Consider the following 25,923-nt stretch of genomic DNA (forward strand, 5'->3'; position numbering starts at 1 on the left):
GTTTCTGCCTCTGACTGAATGCAGAGCAGGAGACTTAAAGCGCCGCCGTAATTTTACTATCGGTGGTGCTTTAAGCCCAGGACCAGCCGCCGTAAATTTACAGTGTCTGGTCCTTAATAGGTTAAAGTGCGTTTAGACTCAAAGATGATCGCTCAAAAGATGGCTTTTGAGCAATCATTTTGCATAAACTATTAAGGACTAATGCCCACGGACGGATTTCTGCCACATTTCACCACAGCTATTAGGTTCTATTGAACCGAATAGCTCAATGTACAAGCTGCGGAATTCCACTACGTGAAATTACCCATGGCATGTCCCATTTGCCGCGGGAATACACATGGATGGCTTCCATTGTAGTCAATGGAAGCTGCCAGTCATGCTATACTTGCGCTGTAGCACAGCTGTAGTGTGAATACGCGCCCCGCCCATCGTGTCATGCGACACTGCCAGCGCATTGCGCTGTACTGCGCCAGCAGTGTCATGCGGGAGCTACGCACCAAATCTGGAGGCAAGTATGGGTTCTTTGGGGGGATGCCGTGATGTTATCCGATGACTATTAGTACCAATAAGTAGCCTGTGAGCTATCAGGAGCTGAATTTATTCAGAGGATCACCCGCTGTTCTCTGAATAAATCCGCTTTGTTCTGCCGGAGGGGCTGACAGCTGAGACAACGCAAGCAGCTGTTATAAGCGGTCCTTGGGCAGAGCACATTGTGCGGTCCTGCTTATCAGCTGTTCTGCTGAACGACAGATTTCAAGTCAAACTGAGATCCGTCGTTCGGCAGAAAACTGAAAGATGGGCACATTTACACACAACGATTATCGCTCAAAAGATGGCTTTTCAGCGCATTTTGAGCAATAATTGCGTCTAAATGGGCCTTCAGACATATCCTAACTACCAAACTATGCCACTTCCGATGGCATGATACTCGTGACCAATTTTAAGCAGCAGTTGTTTGCAAATTGACAATTTCTTGTTTCTCCACGTTTACCATGTCTCGCCTCCATTTTTTTTCCTTTTATTTACATTTCTTCGAGTTGGATGTGGCTCCCAAGGTACAAAAGTTTTGGGACCTCAGCTGTAATGACCGAACTAGCTGTAGTTTTCTTGATGTGGGACCGCCTCTCTCGAACATATCCGACGGTAAAAACACAGCAAAAAGCAAATGAGTTCTGTAAAAAGGTCTTATTTTCTTCACATAAAACATGGACCATACAAAGCTTTACTTGTACATTAGATGCAAAATTAAGGCATTGTCCATAGCCGATGTGGAGCGGGCCTCACGGTACTTTTCAATTTGACCAGATAAAGTAAGGCAATGCACTGGCACAATAAACCATTTTCAAGGGCATTAATCACCTGCCCAATCACAATTAGTGTTAGTGTAGTCCCACAAGCAACCGTGGGACTCCACCGCCCTGGTCTCACATTCCAATAAACCTGATAATTAGTTTTCCAGACCCATTCTGATGCCAGAGGTCGGTAACAGTCACTGAAGAAGAAAGTACTGCTCTCCACGCCGGCTCACAGCCCATTGTAGGCAGGTCCGCCTCCCCCTTCTGGCACAACCCAGTTGATATTCTGACTTGGATCTTTAATATCACAGGTCTTACAGTGCACACAATTCTGAGCATTGATTTGTAACCGTGACCCTTCACCCGTTTCCAGAGGAATAAATTCATAAACACCTGAAAATGAGAACAAGGGTTAATATTTGTGTAACATATACATGTCAGTCTGAAAAGTACAAGCTGAACAATTATTAAGAAGTGTACACTGCACAAACAAACAGAACAGTGCAAATACTAAATAAAGACAGTTTTCAATAAAATAACAATAAGGCCTCATGCACACGGGCACGCACGGATTGTGTGGGAAATCCTGGACGAATCCTCCTGTGCCTGCGTCTCAGTGGACCTGGTAGAAGTGGTCTTTCTGTATGCTGATGTACCCCCGGGCAGTACAGAGGATGCCGCGCGGTCACCTAGACGATGACGTGGATCCGCAACACTTCTGCAATGCTCACTGCAGAAGTGCTGGCATCCATTGACTTCAGTGGAAGCCATCCTGCGTATCCGCTCTAAAGATAGAGCATGCTGCAACTTTATTTCGGCGCAGAGTGGACGCAAATAAAATCTGCTGGTGTGCACAGAGAGAGGAATCTCCACACGCATTAATGGGCACATTGAGTAGCGGATCGCCTGCTGACAAGCGCAGAATCCGCTGCTCAATTTGCGGGAGCCCGCAGCGTTATCCGACCCTGCCTGTGGGCGAGGATACTGAGATACCTGTGTGGGTCATTTTCTTCACAGCATATGCGTGCTGAAGCGCCGACCGGGGCACATGCATAATAGAGGTTTTTTTTCTTTTTTTAAACTTCTGCTTTCCCGCGGCCCACCCACAATTGGGCGCGGATTGGATGGCTTCCATTGACTTCAATGGAAGCTGTCCATGCGGGATTTGCAGTGAAATGAAGCATGTTGCAATTTTATTTTCCATACCAAAAAGGTCTGCAAATCAAATCCACGTGCTTTATTTTATTTGTGGACGCCCATGTAGCTCTATGGACGGCTTGATTTGCAGATCTTCCACACGGATTCCGCAAATCAGATCCAACCGTGGACATTGGGCCCTATTCAGAGTTGACTGCAGTTAAGACTCACCCTCCCCCAATTTCTCATTTACAGATTTGATTGGCAGGATCCTGAATTGTTTAATTAGCTGTCAATGTTCCACAAGAAAGAAAAACAAAAAACAGAGGCTGCTTCTTTTCCACTAGCATTTATCATGACATTTAATTTTCATTAGCAGCAATGGCCACCATATGGAGTAGAAAATCTACTAAGGCTGGGCTCACATGAGCGCAATTTAATTGTGTATTATGCAGTGAATGGAGGCAATGAAGATACATTGATTTTCATTGATCCATTCACTCTTGCGTATATTCATTGTGTAGAATCCGTGCGTAAAAAAAGAACACAGCGTTTTCTATTTTACGCATGATAGAGCCCAATTGTTCTCTATGGGTGCGTGACAAAACGCAGCACATACACAATTCCATCGCGTGTGTGCTGCGTTTTCACATAACAATGCCAAGAGATGATGGAAGGAGAGCTAAAAAAATAAATAAATAAAAGAAGAAACCAGGAAGCCAGTGCATGGCGGCGTGCGTAAGACACGTTATTGTATGCAATCATAAACGTGGTGATATGAAGCTCCACCTGCCGATAAACAGCGATTTTAACCCAACGTTATACCATAAGGTTACGCGAGCCCGGCCTAAGGCCTCATGTCAACAGGGACAAATCCGCAGCGGGTGTCCCGCACGCGTGATCCGCGGCCCGTAGGGATGCATTGGACACCCGCAGGTAGGTAAATACCTGCGGATGTCATTTTCCCTTGAGGCGCGGATTGCGTGTGCGGGAAATCACCCGCAGCATGCTCCATTTTAGTGCGGGTCTCCTGCAGGCTTCTATGGAAGCCGTCCGGATCCGCGGCACACACGCAGCTGAATTCCTGCTTTCCGGCGGGGGAGAGGAGTTTTAAAAAAAAAAAGGGGGTGCAGCAAGCTGCCGGCGTGCCGAACACATCTGCCGGCCCGAAGAAAAAAGATCCGGCCGCAACTGAGGGAAGATCCGCAGCGTCCAGACAGGTAAGTAAATCTTTTTAGCCTCATGTCCGCGGGAAAGGAGGGACCTGCTGCGGGATTCTGCATGAAGAATCCGCGGCGGGACCGATTTTCCCCATGGACATGAGGCCTTAGTGATTTGGGTCAAAAGCAGGTATAGGAACAGAATCATCCATGTTATCTCCCGGTAAAATTCTGGGAAGTTTAGCTACAGTCCAAGTGCACTCATTGGCAGTTTCATCATTGAAAGTTTTACTTGAGAACAATTTAAATATGCATAAAGGGTCATGGATAAAGAACTTGCAATGACTGCATCAAACATATCACTTTCACCTTTTACCAATATGCTGACATATAAGTGCAAGCGCCCATAAGGCAGAGCTATATGTCTATTATACAGTGTGTTGTGCCAAATTAAATATTTTTTTTACCCATGTAAAAAGTCAATGTTATGACACTATTGTGTACCCCCACTGCATCACTGTCTATAATAGACTTACCACTCTGCTGCCACTCACCTGCTGGGCAGAATCTTTGCTCTGGGCCATCATATATAGCAAGGTTCTTGTTAACAGGTATGGAGTCATCCCGTAACGTTAGATGTGCTGGCTGGTCATGCTCATGATTGGTACCGCTTAGAGCCACTGATGAAAGGAGATCAAAACTTATCTTGCCATCAGGTTTAGGGTACTCAATAGGTGTGCAATCCTTGGCTGGTTTCAGCTGGCTACTATCCAAACCTGTAGGAAAAAATACATTTGTATAGAAAAGTGCATTCCATGTGTTAAAAAGGGTATTCCCATCTCAGGAATCCTATTTAAATGGTGTTCAAAACCCCAAAACAATGCACTCGCCTATAAGCGGTTTATTTCCTTGATTGGGAACTGAAAGCCAGAATCACCATACACAGACAGCTGTTTCGGGGTGTTTGTCCCACATCAGTGTGCAGTAGGTTTCTGGTTTGGCTAGTGAGAGGCCCATGATGTGGGTCAGAAAGGATATAGTTTCTTCCTAAGAATCTAGTAGGTATGTGATTGTATAAAGAGTCTGACATTGACTTACAGGAATGCTGCCTTCCAATAAGGTGGCGCTGCAGAGGTATTGTTCTATCTTCCACATTTGCATATTTCCCAGAGGTACTGTTCCAACTTCCAATTTGCATATTTCTTAGAGGAGCATGGATGGCCCTATAAGTCTTCTCACTCACCTTCTAGGTGCCCTCCTTAAGGCGAAACGATTTCCTTCCTGACCCAGGTTTATTTCTAAAATGCTTGGACTGCAAGGACCAAGCATAATTCTTTTTGTATATCTTTACTGTCACATTCCAAGAGTCAAACATTTTTATTTTTCCAATGGCTCAGCTCTGTGTGAGCTTGTTTTTTTTTCTTTAATGGCCTCCCACTTTGGTGTAAATATAACTAATTGATTAACTTTTATTAGCTTCTGTGGAGAAATGTAGAAAAAAAAGTTCTGCCAGTTTTTTTGTGTTAGAAATGTTACACTGTGCAGCATAAATGATGTTAAAGGGGTTTTCCAGGCAGTGCCCATTGTATAGTGGCCAGTGACAAAGACAGTTATTGTGTCGAAACGTCACATGTTTTAACTATGGAGTAAAATAAAGTTTATAACTTTATCTATATGGATTCTTGAAAGAGTTCCTGAGGGCTGCACCCATCTTTATAATTGGACATTGCATAGTGGCTGGCGCAGCTCTCCTTGATTTCATCCTTTCCCACAAAACTACATATCAATCTGCTCAGCTCCTTCTGCTCCATTACGCACGATGTCTGCAGTTTGGACAACATGATCAAGAGTTCCCCTTTAATGAAATACATAAAGGTAAGTTGTCAAGTCGGTTATATTCTGAGTCAAGGAGAAGAGTAGAGACTAGCCAGCTACCTTATAATAACATTTCTGTATATACAGAATGTAATTGTTCTCAGTGAGAGAAACGAAGTAATCTTGTAGATATGATCCCTTTTAATGGCTAACAAAAATACACACCTCACAGGGTCCTTCCTCAGGCATTAATGGAACAAATCTAAAGACGTATTTAATATATACACATGATCACACGTGGGCAGGAAATATACAGCATACACTTGTATGACCGATAACTGGAAAAAACTGGATTAACCCCTTAGTGACGGAGCTTTATTTTTTTTACCACGTTCACCGTGCGGGGTAAAAAATACATTACTTTGATAGATCGGACTTCGATACCAAACACGTATTTTTGGTTTATTATTTAGATTTTTTATTGCAAATATGGCTTTTTTTTTTAATAATGACTAAAACTTTGTTCTTTTTTTTTTTTTTTTTTTTTACACTTTCTTTCAGTCCCCAGGGGGGACTACAACCAGCGATGCTACAACCAGCGATGCTACAACCAGCGATGCTTTGATCGCTCCTGCAGTATGACGTAATGCTATAGCATTACGTCATACTGCTTTTTCACAGGCAGTCTATCAAGCCACCCCACGGGGATGGCTTGATAGGCAGTCTGCTAAGGCAGCCCTTGGGCCTATCTAAAGGCCCCCGGCTGCCATGACACCTGCACAGCTCCCCCGATCTCATGGAGGGGGGGGGGGGGGGGGTGTACAGGACATCGTTCGGGGGATTTAAATGCTGTCAGAATTGACAGCGGCATTTAAAGGGTTAATAGCCGCGATTTTTTGGGTGGCCGATCGCGGCTATTGCCTGCGGGTGTCAGCTGTAAAACAGCTGACGCCCGCGCTGTATGGAGGGATATAGCGGCGCTATCTCCCTCCATACATGTCCTGCAACAGCAGGACGTAGAATTTAGATACGGCCGTCACTAAGGGGTTAAAAGATTTGTTATATAAACTAAGTTACTACAGTCCGATTAATCCCTTGCTATGTGCACTGGTTAATAGTCAATTATTCAGTTTTTACACAAGTACCTTTATGCTTTAAAGTCCAAGGTTCCATTCCCCTTAATATCCAGTAGAAAACACCAGTGTAGATCATTCCACCGTACAATCCCAGGAAGGAATGGCAGGAAGGTCTAATGTTCCTTACACTATAAAGTTCTTTCCAAACCCATGATTTCTTTAGGTTTTCTTCATACTCTGTGACATTGAGCCCTAGAAACCCAATACAAAAACAATAAAAACCAAACAAACACACATGCATTGACACTATATGGCTTGATTACACAGATTCTGTAAAAAAACTGTATTTTCATAGGATCATCATTGACTGAAGTTTGGAAACAAAAAGAGCTGCAGGTTGGAAAAATGCATTCATGAAATCATTTCTAACCCATGCACAATTTGTAGCAAACTGTTGATGCGGCAATAAAATGTACTAGATACCTTGAGTACTTGACTGGAGGTTTTCATCAGTAAGCTGCTTAAAGATTGATTCTGCTGCCAGCATCCCACTTTTCATTGCTGTGTGAGTCCCTTTAATCTTTGGAACATTCAAGAAGCCAGGGCTGCAACCAACCAGCACACCTCCAGGGAAGGTGAGCTTTGGCAAGGACTGGAAACAAAGTAAAAGTTTTATAACGGGAGAAGAAAGAAGCTTCCTTATGTTATAGAAATTCAGAGAATGTCAGTATCAAAGAACATTTTAAATTCAGTTCTTCGAGAAGCACAAAGAACTGTGGACAAAGTTCTTACTTTATAGGATACAGCTACAGTATATAACATAGCAGCATAATGCAATATCAGTATAAAGAGGTATACTACCTGGAGGCCACCTTCATTAAGAGCACGTGCTCCATAGGCAATTCGGGTTCCACCTTCCAGAGTAGGGCTCACAGTCGGGTGATGTTTCCACCTTTGGAACTCCCTGAATGGGTTCAAGTATGGGTTTTGATAATCTAAACCAACCTGCAATACAACAAGTTCATAGCCAAAAGAATCTATGCACTAGTTTGGACATCTACAGAGAGTCTTTTTTTATAAATGGAGTGAGGATAATTTTCGGTGATTTCTCTAAGCTACATGTCAAACTCAATGCCGAATCCGGCCAGCCATGTGATTTTAGGAGACCTGCGATGAGGTCTGGACACAGAAGGACCGGCCATCCACTTTCCCTGTAGGACACGGCCAGCACTTGGCAGAGGAGGTGGCGCCAGAACAGGAAGCGCAGGTGCCATCTTAAATTCTGAACTATGACACCCCCCACCCCCCACACCACTGGGTTCAACAATGCACCAGTTGTGGCACAGCTCTGACAGCCCTACCCAGCCACCCTCCAAAGTAGGAAGCTGAATGTTAAAGAGGCAGAAGGGCAGAACTGCCATCATAGTACATAGAGCTCCATAACCATATTAAGGGGTAATTATATTTAGGGCTCACACGGTCATATGGAGTTTTGCTTCAAGTAATATACAGAATTTTCACAGACTGAAACAGTGCATATTCACAACGTATTTGTATGGTTTTGTGGCGTTTTTTGGATATATTCAATGGTTTTTGTTTTTTGCGCATGTGAAACATGCAAGAAGGTCCCACAGATTTCTCCTGTCTTCATGCATAAATATGCAGTGAATACCCAAGTATTATGCATACTCACTGCATATTTACGCGATTCTATTGACTTAATGGCTAACTTTGGTCCATACTACGGATCAAAATAGGACATGCTGTGATTTGTTTTCGCTCTAGTAAAATACACATGGGTAAATCGCATGTCTGAAAATCACAATGCAAATCAATGGGGGTTAAGCGGTCCATTTTATGCACAAAAAACCACCCCCAAAAAATATGGAGCGCAAATACACCTGTGAGTATGAGCCCTTATTATAAATGACCTTTTGAAGACAACCATAATGCTGAAATGGCCCTTGGTGAAAATGAATTTTACACCTTGCTCTAAACCAGGGGTCCCCAACTCCAGTCCTCAACAGGTCTTGTTTTCAGGATATTCTATAGTAAGAACACCTGTGGCAATGTCTGAGGCCCCAACAATAATTACATCACCTGTGCAATACTGAGGAAATCCTGAAAACATGACCTGTTGGAGGTCTGTGAGGACTGGAGTTGGGGAACCCTGCTCTAGATCATAGTAGTCAATTTAGTGACATGTCAACTCCGACCAAGCCTTTTCCCTACATTAAGCCTTTTTTGTATCTTGCTTACACTTACCACAAATCCAAGAGCTACAAGTGGTTCTCCCTCATTGAGGTGATACAAGAATGATCCACCATAGGTGTGAATATCCAAAGGCCAACCCACAGTGTGTTCTACAAGACCGGGCTGCCACTTCTTCTCATCAATGAGCCATAACTGGGCGGAAAAAAAAAGTAACATTTATGTAATCCATGTAGCTAACTCCACTGACACAATCCAATGAGCAATGAATCATTATTGCAATTAGACAGAAAAGACAACCTACATCTGTGAACACCATTGCTTTCTATATTACAAAGTAGGCTTCCCCTTCACAGAACAGTATAAGATACAAGTTAGCTTGTAGCACTGTGGTTGAATCTGACCAAGGAGAAGATCTGCATGGACTCTGTAGGTTCTCTCTGTCTTTTCTCTGGTTACCTCCCACACTCAAAACACAAACTGATAGATTAATTGCCCATAATGTGTATCCAAAATACGAAATTTGGATTATGAGCCACTCTGAGGACAGAGACTGAGTAAGTGATGACAATCTCTGTACAGTACTAAGGAGTACATTGACAAGATACAGGATTTCCAAATCTTCAAATATAGGATTTAAAATAAGGTTTTCAATATACTATGATGCATATACCTAGAGCTAAAAAAAACATTTTACCAAAAGGTAAGCAATAAATACACCTTTCTAGAGCCAATAAAAAGTAGAAGATACCACTCATCTTTACCTCCTTCAGTCCAATGCCATAGGTTTGTGGTTCGATGTTCTCTCTAAGATGAAAAGTCTTGTACAACTGTTTGGCAAGATGCCCATGGCAACCCTCTCCAAAGATGGTCACCTTGGCATGCAGTTCCAGGCCCCGCTCAAATGTGGTCTATAGGAATAAAGCAAAAGTAACAAGTGAAGTCATTGCTTTGTACCAAAGGGCAGAATATAGTCAAACAATCTGGGCAAAAAGATTCCTCTCAACATTATTACATGCTTAGATGGTCATATGTGGCCAATAAAAAAATAGAACACACAACCATATTTTCTGGTCAGGAACATAGTGATCATCAATTAAATTTGACCAAGATTTATCCAGTGTTTCAGTGATAGAAGAAGCTTGTGTCACGATATATATTTTTTTCAATGTTACCTTCGGGGAGCCATCTTTTTGAATGCCAACATCATTTGTAGCTATGCCTTTAACACTGCCATCTTCATGGAAAAGTACCTGAAAATATAATATTGTACATTAGGTATAAAAGTCTATCACTATATAGAAAGAACCATTAAGATATAGGTTAAAGCTGAGGAAAAAAAGTAACTTACCTCTGCTGCTGCGTATCCAGGGTAGATTTCAACACCAAGAGCCTCTGCCTGCTCACCAAGCCAGCTGACGAAATGTCCAAGCCTTATGATATAGTTGCCATGATTATTCATTGGAAGTCCTAAATGTGCAAAGCAAAGATCATCAAAGCAATGGTACAATTTTCCATTGCACAAATGGGTCCTCTTTCTCAATGGTAAAAAAGTGTTTTCAGGTCATACTCAGTTTTTAAAGGCTAAATCTTTGTGCATCTTTTTGCATTTAGTTTTCCTTCTGATGCATGTAGAAAAACTCATACTTGGTTTGCAGGCTCTCCTACATTCATGTTTCTAGCTGTGGGGCTTTTTCAACACTGATCAGCTCATCTCTCTCATGAATGAGCATAAGTTCAGCTCCCCCTTCAGATTTTCTGTCAAAGGCTGTGTAGCATAACCACGCTCACTCAATACTACACAGCATCTCTCCATCCATCTCATTCTGTCTTTAAGTATCATCTGGCTGTTCCACTGACCGTTAGTAAGAGCATAAATTCACCTGGAGTGAATTACAGCCTTCTGTAATAGTAACTTTCACTGCTCTCCTCCACCATCCCCGGGCACGGTCATCCAGCCCTGTGTAAAAGCTCAAGGGACAGACCGTGAATGCATGTTCACAACAGGGCAGCAGGCTAGTAGAGAAGTCAGTCGGTTTACTCTGACAGAATTTGCTAAAATTTCAATCCTCCAGCCTGCAGTGCCTGGGAGAGCAATACAAGCATAGAAACCACACAATCAATTTTTTTTATAAAGACAAAGTCTTCATTTCCAAAACCCCCCCCTTTTTTTTTTTTAAATCAAAGTGTGAAGGTATACATAGCCATTAACCTCAATAAAGTAACAAACTACTGGACAGCTAGTGGAAACCTTACCTACCTTTTGTAAAAAAAACAAAACAAAACAAACTTCCCTCACTCAGACATTTTTTTAACAGTGTTTAGCGCCGCCTTTTTTAGCGCAGCGCTAAACGCTGTCTCATTCATTTCAATGGGGCTGCTCACAAAAGCGTCAAAACGTACTGTTTGACAGCAATTCATGTTCTATCTTTGGTCGTTTTCGGCCCTACGTCGCCCATTGAAATGAATGGGCAGAGGTTTCAGCGCTGCCGAAAACGCATCACGACTTGGTGCTGCGTTTTGGGCAGTGCTAAACACCCTAGCTACACTACTTGAGGGGAAAAAAAAAATCCATACTCACCTGGTAGGTGCTGTCAGGGACTCTCCGGATCTCTGTGTAGGCTGCCGGGCACTTGTCAAGCCAGCAGAGGATCTTCTGCTAGCGACGGAGATTAGAAACCCGGCCTCTAGCAAGAGTTTGCTCTGATTGGCTGAGAGCTGCTCAGCCAATCACAGCCAGCGCTGGATGCTCTAATGAATGGATGTGATTGGAGCATCCAGTGGTGGCTATGATTGGCTAAGTGGGCTGTCACACAACATTGCTCAGCCAATCAGAGCAATCTCTTGCTGGAGGTGGGGATTTCTAATTTCAGTCGTTGGCAAAAGATCCTCTACTGGCTTGACAAGTTTCCGGCAGCCTGCACGGAGGTCCGGAGAGTCCCTGACAGCACCTGCCAGGTGAGTATGGATTCTTTTTTTGCAGTATCCTTGGCTGCGTTTCCAGCTGTGCTGAAAACGCAGCCCAAACGCTGGCATAACACATACCAGCGCTGCTGAAACCGGGCTGAATCAGCAGCAAAACGCAGCACTGAAAAACGCTGCATTTCTGCAAACACCTGTGTGAGGGAGGCCTAAAGTAGTATATTGTTCTAGAGATGATGTAAAGAACCAGTAATTGCTCAAAAGGGTCAAATAGTCAAAAGCTTAGAAATGCTTTAATTTTTCTAATACAAAAGGGCAAATACAGCTAATATTCATTAGTATTTTAAAGACATGATACTACCTAGTTATGTGTCCAAAGAAACAAAATACAGCTTAAATCAACCAGTGGAAACAGGAACCAAGAGAAAATGGTGTTGTGCCTGCAGTTACAGCCCTACTCTTCATTCATATGGATTATGGATGCTGAGATATTGGGAGATATTTGGTATTGGTTTACACAATGGAGAGCATATTTAGCTGTCCCCTTTATCGGCAGAGCTGATACGGGGAAAACAAACTGATTAGACAAAGTAAAAATGGTTTTCCAGGTAAAATGTTTAGCATCGACTGTAATGCACTGTTGGCATTACTTACATAGGGCTGCTGCACTGAAAAGGGTCATTCTGCATAGTCACCCAACTGTTGGGTTACTGCCTCCATCTATTCTCCTTTAAGGTTGATGGAAAGGGGGTGGGTCTGATCACTGGTAGCATTTTTTTTCCTTGCAGACCCTCCTCCCACAGCGCAGCCAAAACTCCTACTCACAAGCCCAACTGCGGCTGTACCGTGGCTCTGGCTGAGGGTCGGATAACGCTTGCGCTGCTATAATTATAAGAGCATAGGATTATAGACAGGCCAGAGAGGCGGGACTTCCGGGCACCTAATGCTGTAACACGCCAATCACCAGTGGCATGCACAACATCGTGATGTAGGGCAAAGGTGGTTGTTGCCCAGGATGACCAGTGGCCTTCGGCAGTCACCGCCATCATGTGACCAGAAGGAGAACGGCAGATCTCTGAATGAGAGACATCAGCCACATGTAAGTAATGCAGAGAATGCATTACACTTTCCCTTAATATGCTGTTACCAAGAAAACCCCCTTTAAATAGCGGCCTTACGTAGATAGCCGATCTGAGCGGAAAAATCCACACCAAAATGCACCCAAAGTCACTTATTATGGGGACTATATTCCAGTTATCTGCACTCGCATTTGAATTTTCACACTACGCAAAAATAAAAACCACAATGGCCTTTGTACGCCTATACATCTACAAGACTTGCTTTTCCTCAAGTTGTGGCATAGGCAATTGTGAAATATGAAATATGGTCATGAAAACAATATGTGTCCTGTAAGGGTCCTTGTCAGGAATGTCACTACCCGACAGTCGTCAGAGCAAGGATCGCTCAGCGAATGGAGGCGGAGCGCGCCAGAGATACTCCGGCTGCATGTCTTCATTCAGAGTAAACCGGCATCAGTCATAGATGAACACCGGCTCAGTTACACCGGCTGATCAGAGTTTGATTTTTATGCCTGCAGAAAACGGACAAACTAATTATTGTTCGCCGTTCAGATTTTGCAAGCGTTTACTTTGTTCAGATTCCCACGATCTAGCGCGATTCTGAACAATTCTCTTCAGTGTAACAGGAGATCACAGGGACCAAGTACTTACCGGGGAGTATGGGCACTGGGATCCTATATTTTTTTGTCAGGATTCCAAACTTATCTCCAGTCACCTTGGTATGCAGCGGGGCCTGGAAGAGCAAGGCGGTATTCAATGGACTTTATAAAATCAAGACCAAAGACTATTAAGCTGCCAATCCATCATCCATTTTAAACATCCACAACCATGGTAGTAAGCTATACCTAAATAACACTATGAAACACGGTCAGTGAAAGCCATCACCAACAAATATTGGTACGTGTAAGTTACTGAAGGCTCAGGTCACACTAGGAGGGCTCTGGAGCCTTCACTGACCGTTCCATCACCTCCGACAGTGCAGCATGCGGTGCTACTCTTACCATCAAAATGACAAACGGCATGGTGGATCCCGTAAAGCCTCGCAGCTTCCATTATAAATAGAAGCCACAACGCAGATGCTAATAGACCACAACATGGTTGTACTCAAATGGCTGTAGCTCTGTATGCAAGGCCATTCTTTAATTGCACCCTAGACTATAATAAGTCTGTCAGCTGTTATTTGGGGAGCTTTCGACCTTTATACTCCAAGTTTGTTGCCCCTTTCAGCATTATTCACGGTCTACTGCTAATGCAGATCATTACCAGTTCTTGAATTATTTATAGGATACCCCTGATGAAACCCAATAGGGTAGAAATGCGTTGGGTGTACCCATAAGAGTCTTGATTTCTGTATTTACGCTCACCATTTGTCCATCTTGTGGGTGTAGCAGGTCTCAACCATACTCACCAGTTCCCTTTATTTCCCCCAGCTTCTACTGGGGCAATAGAGGTGGAACGCCTTTGTGTTTCCTTCACCATATATATATAGGACATACATTATACACACACACACACCTTGTGTGCTCTATTCTTAAACGTTCCTAAGTTTCCGTTTTATCTACCTTTTTTCATCAGTGAATATATCCAATTTAATTGTCGCCACGATCAGTGAATTTGTATTCAAATGAAGGCACACTCTAAAGGCCCATTTACACGTAAGGATTATCGCTCAAAATTCATTTAAACGATTGTAAATGAGCGAATGATTCCATGTAAATACAGGCATTGTACAGTTTTCGCTTGAACGATGATTAAAAGGTGAACTTAAAAGTCTCTCTCAATAGACCGCACACTATTATCTCCATGGCTGTCGGCAAATAACATTGTAATCTGCCTACAGCAAAGAAGAGAACAATGCAGCTGTGTACACAGCTGGGCTTGTGATTAATGACACGCTGGGCTCTGCAAACAGCTCCTGGAGATCCTTTTACATGCAAATGAAGATAAAGTGTTTATGGCCATTAACACGTTATGCAAATTAAAAGATCTTTGCATGTAAATGGGCCTTAAATCTGCCAGAATTATTAAACAAGGAAACGCATGCGCAGAATTGGGCGTAAACTATATTTGTAACTATAGAAAGATTTTACAGTAGGAAAATAAAAAAAAAATTGATTGTGGCAGATAATGTGCATTGTAAGAGCAATGTAATTCTAATAGAGCCACTTTATTAATTATATACCACAAACGATTTGCACTATCACAGCAGTATAAATTCTAATATTACCCAAGAGTACTGCTTTTGATACAGAATCCATTCCCACAACTGTATTCATATCAGCAAAAGATCCATACAGACAGGGATTCAATCTACCTAAAGCATAACAGCAGCAAGAATGTGTATCTCTGTGCAAAACCTCATTTCCCTGCAAGTGTCCAGCAGGTAGTTTCTCACAGTTTATAGAAGTGTTGTACTTTGCTTAACTCCAAGTCAATGGTCAATAGCACAAGATATATGTATGGGTACATACCCCTCGTTCCTTCCAGTCCGGGAACAGTTCGTCCAGGGCTCTTGACTCCACACAGGCCCCAGAGAGTGTGTGAGCCCCGATCTGGGCTGCCTTTTCCACTAAGCAAACTCGCAGCTCCTTACCACTCTCCGCTGCAAGCTGCTTTAACCGTATGGCGGCAGAGAGACCCGCAGGACCCCCACCAACTACCACCACATCGGCCTCCTCTGCAAACCTCTCCATGCTGACACCTGATAGGACAAAAAGTCATTAGAACGGACTTTGTTATAATTTACAATCTTATTAAGCATCTAAAGCAAACTAATATTAAGGAACAATGAAACTAGAAGTACATGTAGGAACCTTCTTCCAAAATTTACCCTGACACATGGATAAAGTCTTTTTCATTCAGGATTATGTGATGCTTCTTTTTGAAATTACGAGACACCAAGCAGCTCCCTTCCCAAAAATTGATCAGCTTGTTGTAGGGTTCAGCTTACACAAGACCCTCCGTCTACCCCAAATGTCTGTTCAAAGCACCACAAGATAGCAATGGACATACGGATATATGGCCACATCCGCAACTGGGGATTGTCAAAAGTGATCTAGCAGATTGGGCTGCATTGATCTAGAAACAAGATCCTTCTGTAGGATTTCACAATGCCACTACAGCAGCGTAGGAGAAATACCTTCCCATCTCTTGTCCTTGTCACGGGGGTGGATGGTATAATGGGTGGTGATCTGTGGCACAGTAGCCGATGACCATCTCTTGATGCAGAATGTTGGCACACAAGTCTTAAGTGATTTCAAGTTCCGTAAGCACTGATGTGCTGCAAAGACACAAGAAAAGAACAATCACTTAAAAAATACTCTATTATTAACCCCTTGAGGATGGCGCCAGTTTTGGCCTTTAGTGACAGTGCACACTCCTAGCGTAACGTGGCACCTGCCTGCCGCTCATGGAGTATAATGTCACTACAACCACTACTGCAAATAGGAACAATCTCAAGGGAACCCGTCATCACTTTTTACCCCATTAAACCAAGCACAGCTATAGAAGGATGACCTAGATGTGTTTCCAAAACTTCATTTGATATGGCTCTTCATAAAAGTGTACCTGCAGAACCAGCGTTTATAAGTAGGGGAGCCAAGGAAAGGGACATGTGATCTCCATGCGTGTCGGTCAGCGAACTCCCGGAGTATGTGCGAGATCTGCAGCGTTCCGTGGATGACAGCTAGTACATCATAACATTTATGGGAAAAACCTCTAGGAAATAGAGGGTCCGACCTGCAGAATTTACATACTGCGCCGGAAATGTATAAATGCTCACTCTTCAGGTATAGCAAACAAAGTGTTAAAAAGTGATGACTGTTTCCCTTCAGCGTCTTTACAGCATTATAGAATAATCCTTTTGAAATGCATAAAAAAGATGAAATAGAACAGAAAACTCTAACATAACTATATTGATGGACATCCCATCATGGTAAAACTAGGACAGGCCAGTTGTAGAGAGCTTATAAAACAGGCATCAGACCGTGACGTGGGGTACAGTCAGGTCTTGTGTCACCACATGTAGAGCCCCTGACGCTAATGGAAATAAATCACACTATCGGAAGTCATTGTAATCCCTGCCTGATAAGGAGGGCCTGGATGTGTCTGGTCTCTGGCTAACGCATACAAATTGCATCAGCAGCACTAATATCATCCCACTCTGGGTCAGGCCACCATATGCAATCGCCAGTCAGGGAGCCTCAAACCTTCGACTCCATAGGAAGTGGACCGGCAGCATATAAAGATGCAATAAAAATATGGTTTTATTCTTCCATCACCACAAAGAGACAGCTGTGAGGAGCAGATGAACTGATCAAAACAGTCAGAATAGCTTTATTTTATTCATGTAAATCCCTGCTCTTTCCAAGTTTAGGAGTCCAGTGATTGGTTCCATCAGCCACCTTGTACATTACATCTGGAAAGTCTTCAGACCTTTCACTTGTATTACATTGTGTTATGTTGTGGCCCTGCACTCAGTACCCTGTAATGACAAAGTGAAGGTTAGAAATCTTTCTAAAAAGGGTTTTAAAAATGAAAAACTAACATTTTGCATTGACATAAGTATTCACACCCTGTACTCTTTACTTAGTTGAAGCACCTTTGGCAGCGATTACAGCCTCCGGTCTTCTTGGGTATGATGGCACAAGGTTTACAAATCAGGATTTGGGGATTTTCTGCCATTCTCCTCAGCAGATCCTCTCAAGCTCTGTCAGCTTGGATGGGAAACATCTGTGGAAGCCATTTTCAGGTCTCTCCAGAGATGTTCAAGTGGGTTCACAGAGTTGTCCCCAGGCCACTGCTGTGTAGTCTTGACTATATGCTTGGGGTCATTGTCTTGTTGGAAGAAGAACCTTCTGTCCAGTCTGAGGTCCCTTGCGCTCTGGATCAGGTTTTCATTCACCCCCTAGTGACGAAGACTGTTTGCACCTTCATGACCAACTAATTTGTCCTCCCCCATTATCGCATTCCTAGAGCCATAACTTAATTTTTTCCATCAATATAGCCATATGAGGGCTTGTTTTTTTTTGCAGGACCAGTTGTATTTTTTAATTACATCATTTTGGGGTATATATAATGTATGGTTTAACTTTTATTCACTTTTTTTTATTTTCAGGGAGATTCGTGGGGAAAAAAATCTGCTATTTGTTTTTTGGATTTCATTTTTAAGGCATTCAGCGCTGAAAGAATCTTTTCTAATATACGCCGTCAGGGACGTGTATCCCAGCAAGTACTGAGGAAGAGGTTCACATACCCCAAAACGCGTTTTATTAACAAACTAATACTTCTTTTGGCAAATACACAACAGTCATCTTTGTCTAAGCCTGGGTTCACACGGGGCGGATTTCCAGCGGAAATCTCGCGGTTTGGCCGCAGCAAAAACAGCGAGATTTCCGCCGGGAGAACCGCCGCGGAAAAAGCCGCAGCGGAATGAAAAAAAGAGTGGACATGCTGCATATTCTGAAACCGCAGCCATGGTTCCAGCCTGACTTACCGCAGCGGATTGGCCACCCCGTGTGGACGAGATTTCTGAGAAATCTCGTCCACATGGCTGGCTAATCCCGAGATTAGCGGCCGCAGGTGGATTTGCCGCGGCTAAATCCCGCGGCAAATCCACCCTGTGTGAACCCAGCCTAAAGGTTGCACCATAGTCACCCCTCCAAAAAAAGATTTTTTTTTTTTGTTTTTTATTCCTTGTCTCCGATTCCACACATTCAACCTATGGGTAGAACACTTCGTTGGTGGGCTGCACCTTCCTAAAGAAAAAAAGTCTTCTCCATTCTATCCCTGCTACCAAAATTCCAGGTTCCTCACTTCAGACCTTTTCCACAGCGGGGGGGGGGGGGGGGGGGGGGGGGCACTGTGCTCTTAGGAACTTTCAACGTAGCAAAATGTTTTTCTGTGCCTCCACACAATGCAATCTCTAAACTCTACAAGCAGTTTGTTCCACCTCATGGCTTATTTTTGGCTCAGATATGCATTGTGAGCTGTGAGAACTATAGACAGGAGTGTGTTTTAAAATTATGACCCATAAATTAAATTTCCCACAATCAAAGCGTAGAAACATTTCTAAGATAATCCAGAGAATTTTTTTTTTAATTTGCACAAGGCCACAATATAACAAAACGTCAAAAGAAGAGAAAGCCTTTCTGAATGCATTGCATGTAGACATATGGGGAGACTACCAATCGCTGGCCTCCTAAGCTTAGAAAGAGCTGGGATTTACATGAATGAGATGCAAGTTATACGGAATCTTTTCTAACAAAACTATGTATCAATCGGCTCAGCTCCCCCTGCGCTGTGACGTGCCGCACGTACAACATGGCAGGTTTACTTTAATATATTCAAGGCAATGTGAAGCCAAGTCAAGTTACAAGTCAATCTTAAGACATCGTAAATGCAGAAAGCACATCTCAGCCTTCAGAAAGAAGGGAAGGCAGGTCATAGTAGGTACAAGTGTGTGAAAAGACACAGCAGCTCCCTAGTCTTCAGAATTATACTAGCCGTCGTAAAATAAAGACAACAGAAAGCTATATACAGTATATGATCCAAGATTGGCGTTTTATTGCTGCGGACTTTCTCGTTATATGAGATCTAAACTTTCAGTTGTTTTTAACAGTCAGGATATCATAGTCAACTAAGCTATTCCATGCAGAAAGAATACCTGACAGATCCCATAGACGTCAACATGGACCCAGTCATGCTTTATTGCCACCCAATAACAGACATGTAAGGAGCAGAAGTGTTTTGAGCCAGAACACAACTTGCTGTAGTTTATCCAAGCCATCTACGTATTACATGGACAGCCATACACTTCAAATGCTACATTCCTCTTGTTGCAACCACCGCAAGGGGCACGTGTGACCAGCGGGAGGCTTTATGGCTGGGACCGGTCTAATGCCGTGCCAGCCATGAAGGATAAAAGGGTTATCGAGATGAGACAACCTCTACGGGCCCTTTTAGATGAGCAGATTTATCATTTGAAAGAACAAATTATGTCACTGCTAGCTCATTTAGCCTGTTTAGACAGGCAGATACATCGTTGGCTCGTTCAAATGAGAAATCATTAAAGGGGTTGTCCCGCAACAGCAAGTGGGGTTCAGCACTTCTGTATGGCCATATTAATGCACTTTGTAATATACATCGTGCATTAAGTATTGGCCATACAGAAGTTATACACTTACCCCTCCGGTGCTGGCGTCCCCGTCTCCATGGCACCGACCAAAGCCGCCTTCTCCCTGGAATAGACGCGCTTGTGCTGCAGGGGCCGCTCCGGCGTGCTCGCGCATCACAGGTCTTCTGCGCATGCACAGAAGACCTCTGTGGCGCGAGCACGCCGGAGCCGGACAGAAGAGGGCAGACTGCGCAAGTGCGTCTAATCCAGGAAGAAGGCAGCTTTGGTCGGCGCCATGGAGACGGGGACAGAACTGTTCTTCCACAGTCTACAGTAGTCTGCCATCATATGCGTATCCCATCATCTGCAGTACTGTTCTTCCATGGTCACCAGTAGTCTGCCATCATATGTGTATCCCATGGTCCGCAGTACTATTCTTCCACAGTCTACAGTAGTCTGCCATTATAGGTGTATCCCATCATCTGCATTACTGTTCTTCCACAGTCAACAGTAGTCGGCCATCATATGTGTATCCCATCATCCGCATTACTGTTCTTCCACGGTCACCAGTAGTCTGCCATCATATGTGTATCCCATCGTCAGCAGTCCTGTTCTTCCATGGTCACCAGTAGTCTGCCATCATATGTGTATCCCATCGTCAGCAGTACTGTTCTTCCATGGTCACCAGTAGTCTGCCATCATATGTGTATCCCATCGTCAGCAGTACTGCTCTTCCATGGTCACCGGTAGTCTGCCATCATAGGTGTATCCCCTTGTTCGCAGTACTGTTCTTCCACAGTCTACAGTAGTCCGCCATCATATGTGCATCATATCGTCCACAGTACTGTTCTTCCACAGTCACCAGTAGTCTGCCATCATATGTGTATCCCATGGTCCGCAGTACTGTTCTTCCACAGTCACCAGTAGTCTGCCATCATATGTGTTTCCCATGGTCCGCAGTACTGTTCTTCCACGGTCATCAGTAGTCCGCCATCATATGTGTATCCCATCGTCCGCAGTACTGTTCTTCCACGGTCATCAGTAGTCTGCCATCATATGTGTATCCCATCGTCCGCAGTACTGTTCTTCCACGGTCATCAGTAGTCCGCCATCATATGTGTATCCCATCGTCCGCAGTACTGTTCTTCCACGGTCATCAGTAGTCTGCCATCATATGTGTATCCCATCGTCCGCAGTACTGTTCTTCCACGGTCATCAGTAGTCCGCCATCATATGTGTATCCCATCGTCCGCAGTACTGTTCTTCCACGGTCATCAGTAGTCTGCCATCATATGTGTATCCCATCGTCCGCAGTACTGTTCTTCCACGGTCATCAGTAGTCCGCCATCATATGTGTATCCCATCGTCCGCAGTACTGTTCTTCCATGGTCACCAGTAGTCTGCCATCATATGTGTATCCCATGGTCCGCAGTACTGTTCTTCCACAGTCACCAGTAGTCTGTCATCATATGTGTATCCCATGGTCCGCAGTACTGTTCTTCCACGGTCATCAGTAGTCCACCATCATATGTGTATCCCATCGTCCGCAGTACTGTTCTTCCACGGTCACCAGTAGTCTGCCATCATATGCGTATCCAATCGTCCGCAGTACTGTTCTTCCACGGACAACAGTAGTCTGCCATCATATGTGTATCACATCATCCGCAGTACTGTTCTTCCACGGACATCAGTAGTCTGCCATAATATGCGTATCTCATTGTCCGAAGTACTGTTCTTCCATGGTCCTTATTTCCTGGTGAAATCGTACTTAGGGCGCCTACCCACTGGCGTTTGCGATTTTCGTGCGTGAAAAACGCAGCGTTTTTGGCGCGTTTTTGGCGGCTTTTCCCGTTAATTTACATTGACATTCATGGGTGCATTAAGAGAAAAATAAGGACACATATGCAACTGACAGTTCCTATGTTAAAAATTGCAACGGACTGAAAAAAAAAAACGCCAGTGGACAGGAGTACATTCAAAACTAATTGCTCTTGAGAAAAAACGCAAAACGCAAAGGAAAAAAAAAAAATCGCCAGTGGGTGGGCGCCCTTACACCAAGACAATCTGGAAATTCACCCAGAATGAATGCAGGTGATACAATCTGATGTTCATGTTACACCCAGGTGTTCAGAAACAGAAGTCAGCATACTCTCCACAAGTTTGCCATAGGTCACAGCCTTATAGTTCCCAAGTAAATACTTTACAGCCATACAAAACAACGGCTGTGCACGCGCTTCAGTCCACTGAATCTTGGAAACATCAGTCTTTCATGAGTTCTCGGATTTGTAGTCCATCGACTTTACCTGCTTTTAGCTTCTCCGTGCTCATCGCAGGAAATGTTCTACAATTGTAGCTGAAACATATTCCATTTCTCTTCAATGTCTTTATATATTGTTTCATCAACCCAAGTGTGATGTGCGGTGGTGGCGATATGTATCATATGTACAAACTAGAGATGAGCGAGTATCCTCGCTAAGGGTAATTGCTTGAGCAAGCATTGCCCTTAGCGAGTACCTGCCCGCTCGAGACAAAAGGTTCGGGTACCTGCCCGCTCGAGACAAAAGGTTCGGGTACCGGCGCGGGGGAGTGGTGAGTAGCGGCAGTGAGCAGGGGGAGCAGGGGGGGGGGGGGGGGGGGGAGAGAGAGATCTCCCCTCCGTTCCACCCCGCTCTACCCCGCAGCTCCCCGCCCGCCGCTGGACCTTTTGTCTCGAGCGGGCAGGTACTCGCTAAGGGCAATGCTCGCTCGAGCAATTGCCCTTAGCGAGTATACTCGCTTATCACTAGTACTAACAGTAAGTAAATGCTGCCGGGAAAATAAAGGAAATAGAACAAAAATAGATAATGACATCAGGAAGATCTCAAAAACTAGAGGTGCTAAAAAGAAATGGATGGTATTTTCGGAACCAGTGGCCTAATATGGTCATTCGCTCACGTTTAGACTGAACAATTATTGCCCACGTTTCCTCATTTGAACAATTTTTTGAACGATAATCGCTCTGTCTAAAGCACCTTCAGCCCGTGGTCAGACCTGCATTTGACTTTTCTGTTAACTGGATATGCGTCAAATCAATGGAAACCTCAACAGTGTAATTCACTGAAGTTCATTGGGTGCAGGTGGATTGTTACAATGTGACTCCTTCCGTGATAGACAGAAGCCATAGTGCCGTATGGAGTGTGAGGACAGCTGATAACTGATTGCTCACAGAGGACGCTCCAGCAGCCTGCTGTGGATTTTCCATATGGACTGTCCGCGAGGAAAATCCGCAGCATTTACAGAAGAAGCAAAGTGAATTTCTAAATGACATTCCCAATCTGCGAAAAAAAAAATTCGCTGTGACATATAAATGTAGAATTTCAATCTGCAGCAAGACGATTATAGCACCGGAGGCGCTGAAAATTGCTGAAATCTGCAGTAAATCCACAACAGTAACCGCAGATTTGGTAGAGATGTTAAATGTGAAAATACACAAATAACCCTGCGATACGTGCAACAATTCTGCAACATTAGCAGATTTAAAAAGCAGATTTTATGCGCAGAAATACTGCAGTAAATGCGTCCCGTGTGAACAGACCCCGAGGCACATCCACAGCAGACAGTCCACCATGAATCTAAAGGTGTGAAAGTTCTGAAGCATATACCCACACGTTGAGAATGTGACCCTCGGGGCAGGTGACGCTGTGGAGGTTTCTGCAACAAGTGATGGGGCTTCTATGAAGGGATTCTGTCACCAGATTCATGAAGTTTGACTTGGAGCTCCGAGTCACGGAGACGGGCCGCGCCAACCTCTGCCCACCCGCAGCATGCAGAGTGACAGCTCTCTCCCTATATACAGAAGGGAAGATCCGGCAGTCTGCATGAGGCAGGTAGGTAAGGACCATGTGACGGGGGCAGAGCCTAAGGCCTGATGTGTGCAGTAGTTTTGTGGTGCGAGGAGCGTCCTAGCAAGAAGCTGTGTTGCCAGGGTGCTTATAGCCGAAGGAGAAAAACCAGTCCCTGGAGTTTATAACATTGTTCCCTATGGGAGTTCTGAGGCTGCTGCTCCCCTACGGACAGCGGCACATTGATACACCAAAGAAAGGACATAACAGCCGTGACGCCAGTACTGAGCGTCCCGCCAGGCCGCACCCTCCTGACTCTTGTCATCCTGCTATGTTTGACAGTTGGCCAGTAATAAGGCAGGTTCTCCAGCAACTACATGGCCCTCGCATTCCTTGAACCGGGAGCTGCAGGATTTGCGGTTGTGCTCTACACCACGCTCCTCGTTGGATCCCAGGCTAAGGCGCTGACGGGTTCTTTTACTAAGCCCAGCCTCAAAGGGCGCTTATACACAGTAACGATTATATAGAGAATGGAGGCTGAGCGGTCCCGGGGATCATTCCAGTCCGCCCGCCTCCATTCACAAGCGGCCGATCCATCGCTCGGTATTCCACATCCAGAAACTGCACGACGAACGAGAAGCAAACAAATTGTTGTTCGGTCGGTCGCTGCGTGCGTTTACACTGAGCGGTAAGCGTCCAGATTCGCGCTGGATCACGGGAACCCGAATGATAATCGTTCCATGTAAAATGCGCCTTAACCTGGCGAAGGAAGCCTGCGGGGACGGATCCTCCACACCTGTGGGAAGCTTCATACACACGTCAGGTGTGGTGACCTTTCCCCCAGATTCCCTGTGTGACCACTGGGGGCAGGACTGAGCTGCAGCTCCTGTATTCCAGGGTAGGAATAGACAAGGGCACAGCCTGTCACACTCCATGCCCCCTGGGCACAAGACACTGTTGAGCTCGGGGGTAACGAGCAAGGGCTACAGAGAGTGCACATAACACGGACAGAGAGTACCACCACTGACACTACAACTCCCAGCATGCCTTGGGAGGCAGAGGCTACTGACACATGCTGGGGGGAGGGGTGCACTAGTAACAGCTGTCAGTCCCCGCTTACCTTGCATTGTATACCTGCAGCCAGACATCATGACGCTGCAGCAGTAGATCTCCGTCCTGGGACAGCGGCGCCCAGTTTACTATCTGAACTGGACTGCGCACTGCTGCGTACACATCCCCAACTGCGCCTGCGCGCAGACAGCGCACGGGTCGTCGGGAAATGTAGTCTTTGCTAACAGATTAGCAGAGAAACACGAGTGTGGCTAGCTGGATGTAGCGCCCTCTGCCGCCAGGACAGGCAATGTTTACACAGAGCGGCTCTTACAGCAGAAGGCGATGGGAACGGAAACAATTGTCAGTGACCTCCACTCATCTTGTCGACTGTTCACATTGTTTAATAAAGCTAGTTCAAAAATAAAGTGTACCCTGAGACAACGCCTCCTATTGGTCAGGAAAATCGTGCGCTGTGATTGGCTGTGGCAGGATAATCCGTCTAGTCCGCGCCTGTTTTGAAGTCCTAGCTAGGAGGTCCGCTCGCCAAGTTCACGGATCCCGGGCCATGGCTACACCGGGGCGGAGTGACACACGGGAGACGCTGGAGGAGGTGGAGCTGCAGATAGATGATGTACGGAGGGGACTATGGCGGGCAGTCTATAACCCCACTGATCACCACTGCAGGGCCGATGGGGAGGCCGGACCTCTAGGCAGCAGTTTATTACTAGTAGTCCTTCTTCCTTGTGCATTAAAGGGGTATTCCAGCATTTACATCTGCAGTCCTCTGACGTGGCCGCTGCTTGGGATCTCCGCCGATCAACTGATGCAGCGGGGCCGGACGTCGTTTCACTCCCACTGTAGTTCCACCGCTGACCACAATGGGGAGCAGGACGTCTAGTAGAAGCGCGGCGCTCCCATTTATTTCATTGGGAGTGAAGCCGCTATGACGCGTCCGGCCAGCTACACAAGCATCAGCTGATCGGCGGGTATTCGGAGCGGTGGACCTATCCTGAGGTTAGTAAATTCCCAGAATACCCCGGGTCATTCCGCGTCACCCCGGCTATTTCAGGAGAGGGTCCCTGCTGGACCACCTTCAGGTTTGCTGACCTGTTCACAGAAGTCCCTCCGCCTCCTGTATGAAGCCTTCAGATCCTCAGCCTGGTGTATAGCGTGGTTGGGGCGCTGGAGCCGTTTGTATAAGGCCCAATGTCCACAGGCGGATCTTTACTCCGGAGCCGGC

General features: G+C 45.0%; 1 protein-coding gene across 1 annotated transcript; it reads right to left on the minus strand.

Moving 5' to 3' along the window:
• Nucleotides 1-1,170: 1,170 nt before the first annotated feature.
• Nucleotides 1,171-24,901, minus strand: ETFDH (electron transfer flavoprotein dehydrogenase). Its single transcript, XM_066573586.1, has 13 exons — nucleotides 24,751-24,901; nucleotides 15,835-15,975; nucleotides 15,167-15,396; nucleotides 13,347-13,428; nucleotides 10,046-10,164; nucleotides 9,870-9,947; nucleotides 9,459-9,605; nucleotides 8,749-8,889; nucleotides 7,345-7,488; nucleotides 6,967-7,135; nucleotides 6,553-6,735; nucleotides 4,147-4,368; nucleotides 1,171-1,688 (listed from the first exon to the last, which is right to left on the minus strand). Exons 1-13 carry the CDS (start codon nucleotides 24,779-24,781, stop codon nucleotides 1,525-1,527), a joined length of 1,851 nt encoding a protein of 616 aa, XP_066429683.1. The 5' UTR covers nucleotides 24,782-24,901; the 3' UTR covers nucleotides 1,171-1,524.
• Between the last annotated feature and the right edge of the window lie 1,022 nt (nucleotides 24,902-25,923).

Source organism: Eleutherodactylus coqui, chromosome 7 (assembly GCF_035609145.1).
Source record: "Eleutherodactylus coqui strain aEleCoq1 chromosome 7, aEleCoq1.hap1, whole genome shotgun sequence".
NCBI lineage: Eukaryota > Metazoa > Chordata > Amphibia > Anura > Eleutherodactylidae > Eleutherodactylus > Eleutherodactylus coqui.

Coding starts and splice junctions, on each gene's coding strand:
- ETFDH (XM_066573586.1), bottom strand. CDS start 24,781: ATGATGTCTGGCTGCAGGTATACAATGCAAG. Junction 15,397..15,834: donor CAAGGACAAGAGATGGGAAG/GTATTTCTCCTA, acceptor TTGTCCTATCAG/GTGTCAGCATGGAGAGGTTT. Junction 4,369..6,552: donor TTGGACTTTAAAGCATAAAG/GTACTTGTGTAA, acceptor TTTTTCCTACAG/GTTTGGATAGTAGCCAGCTG.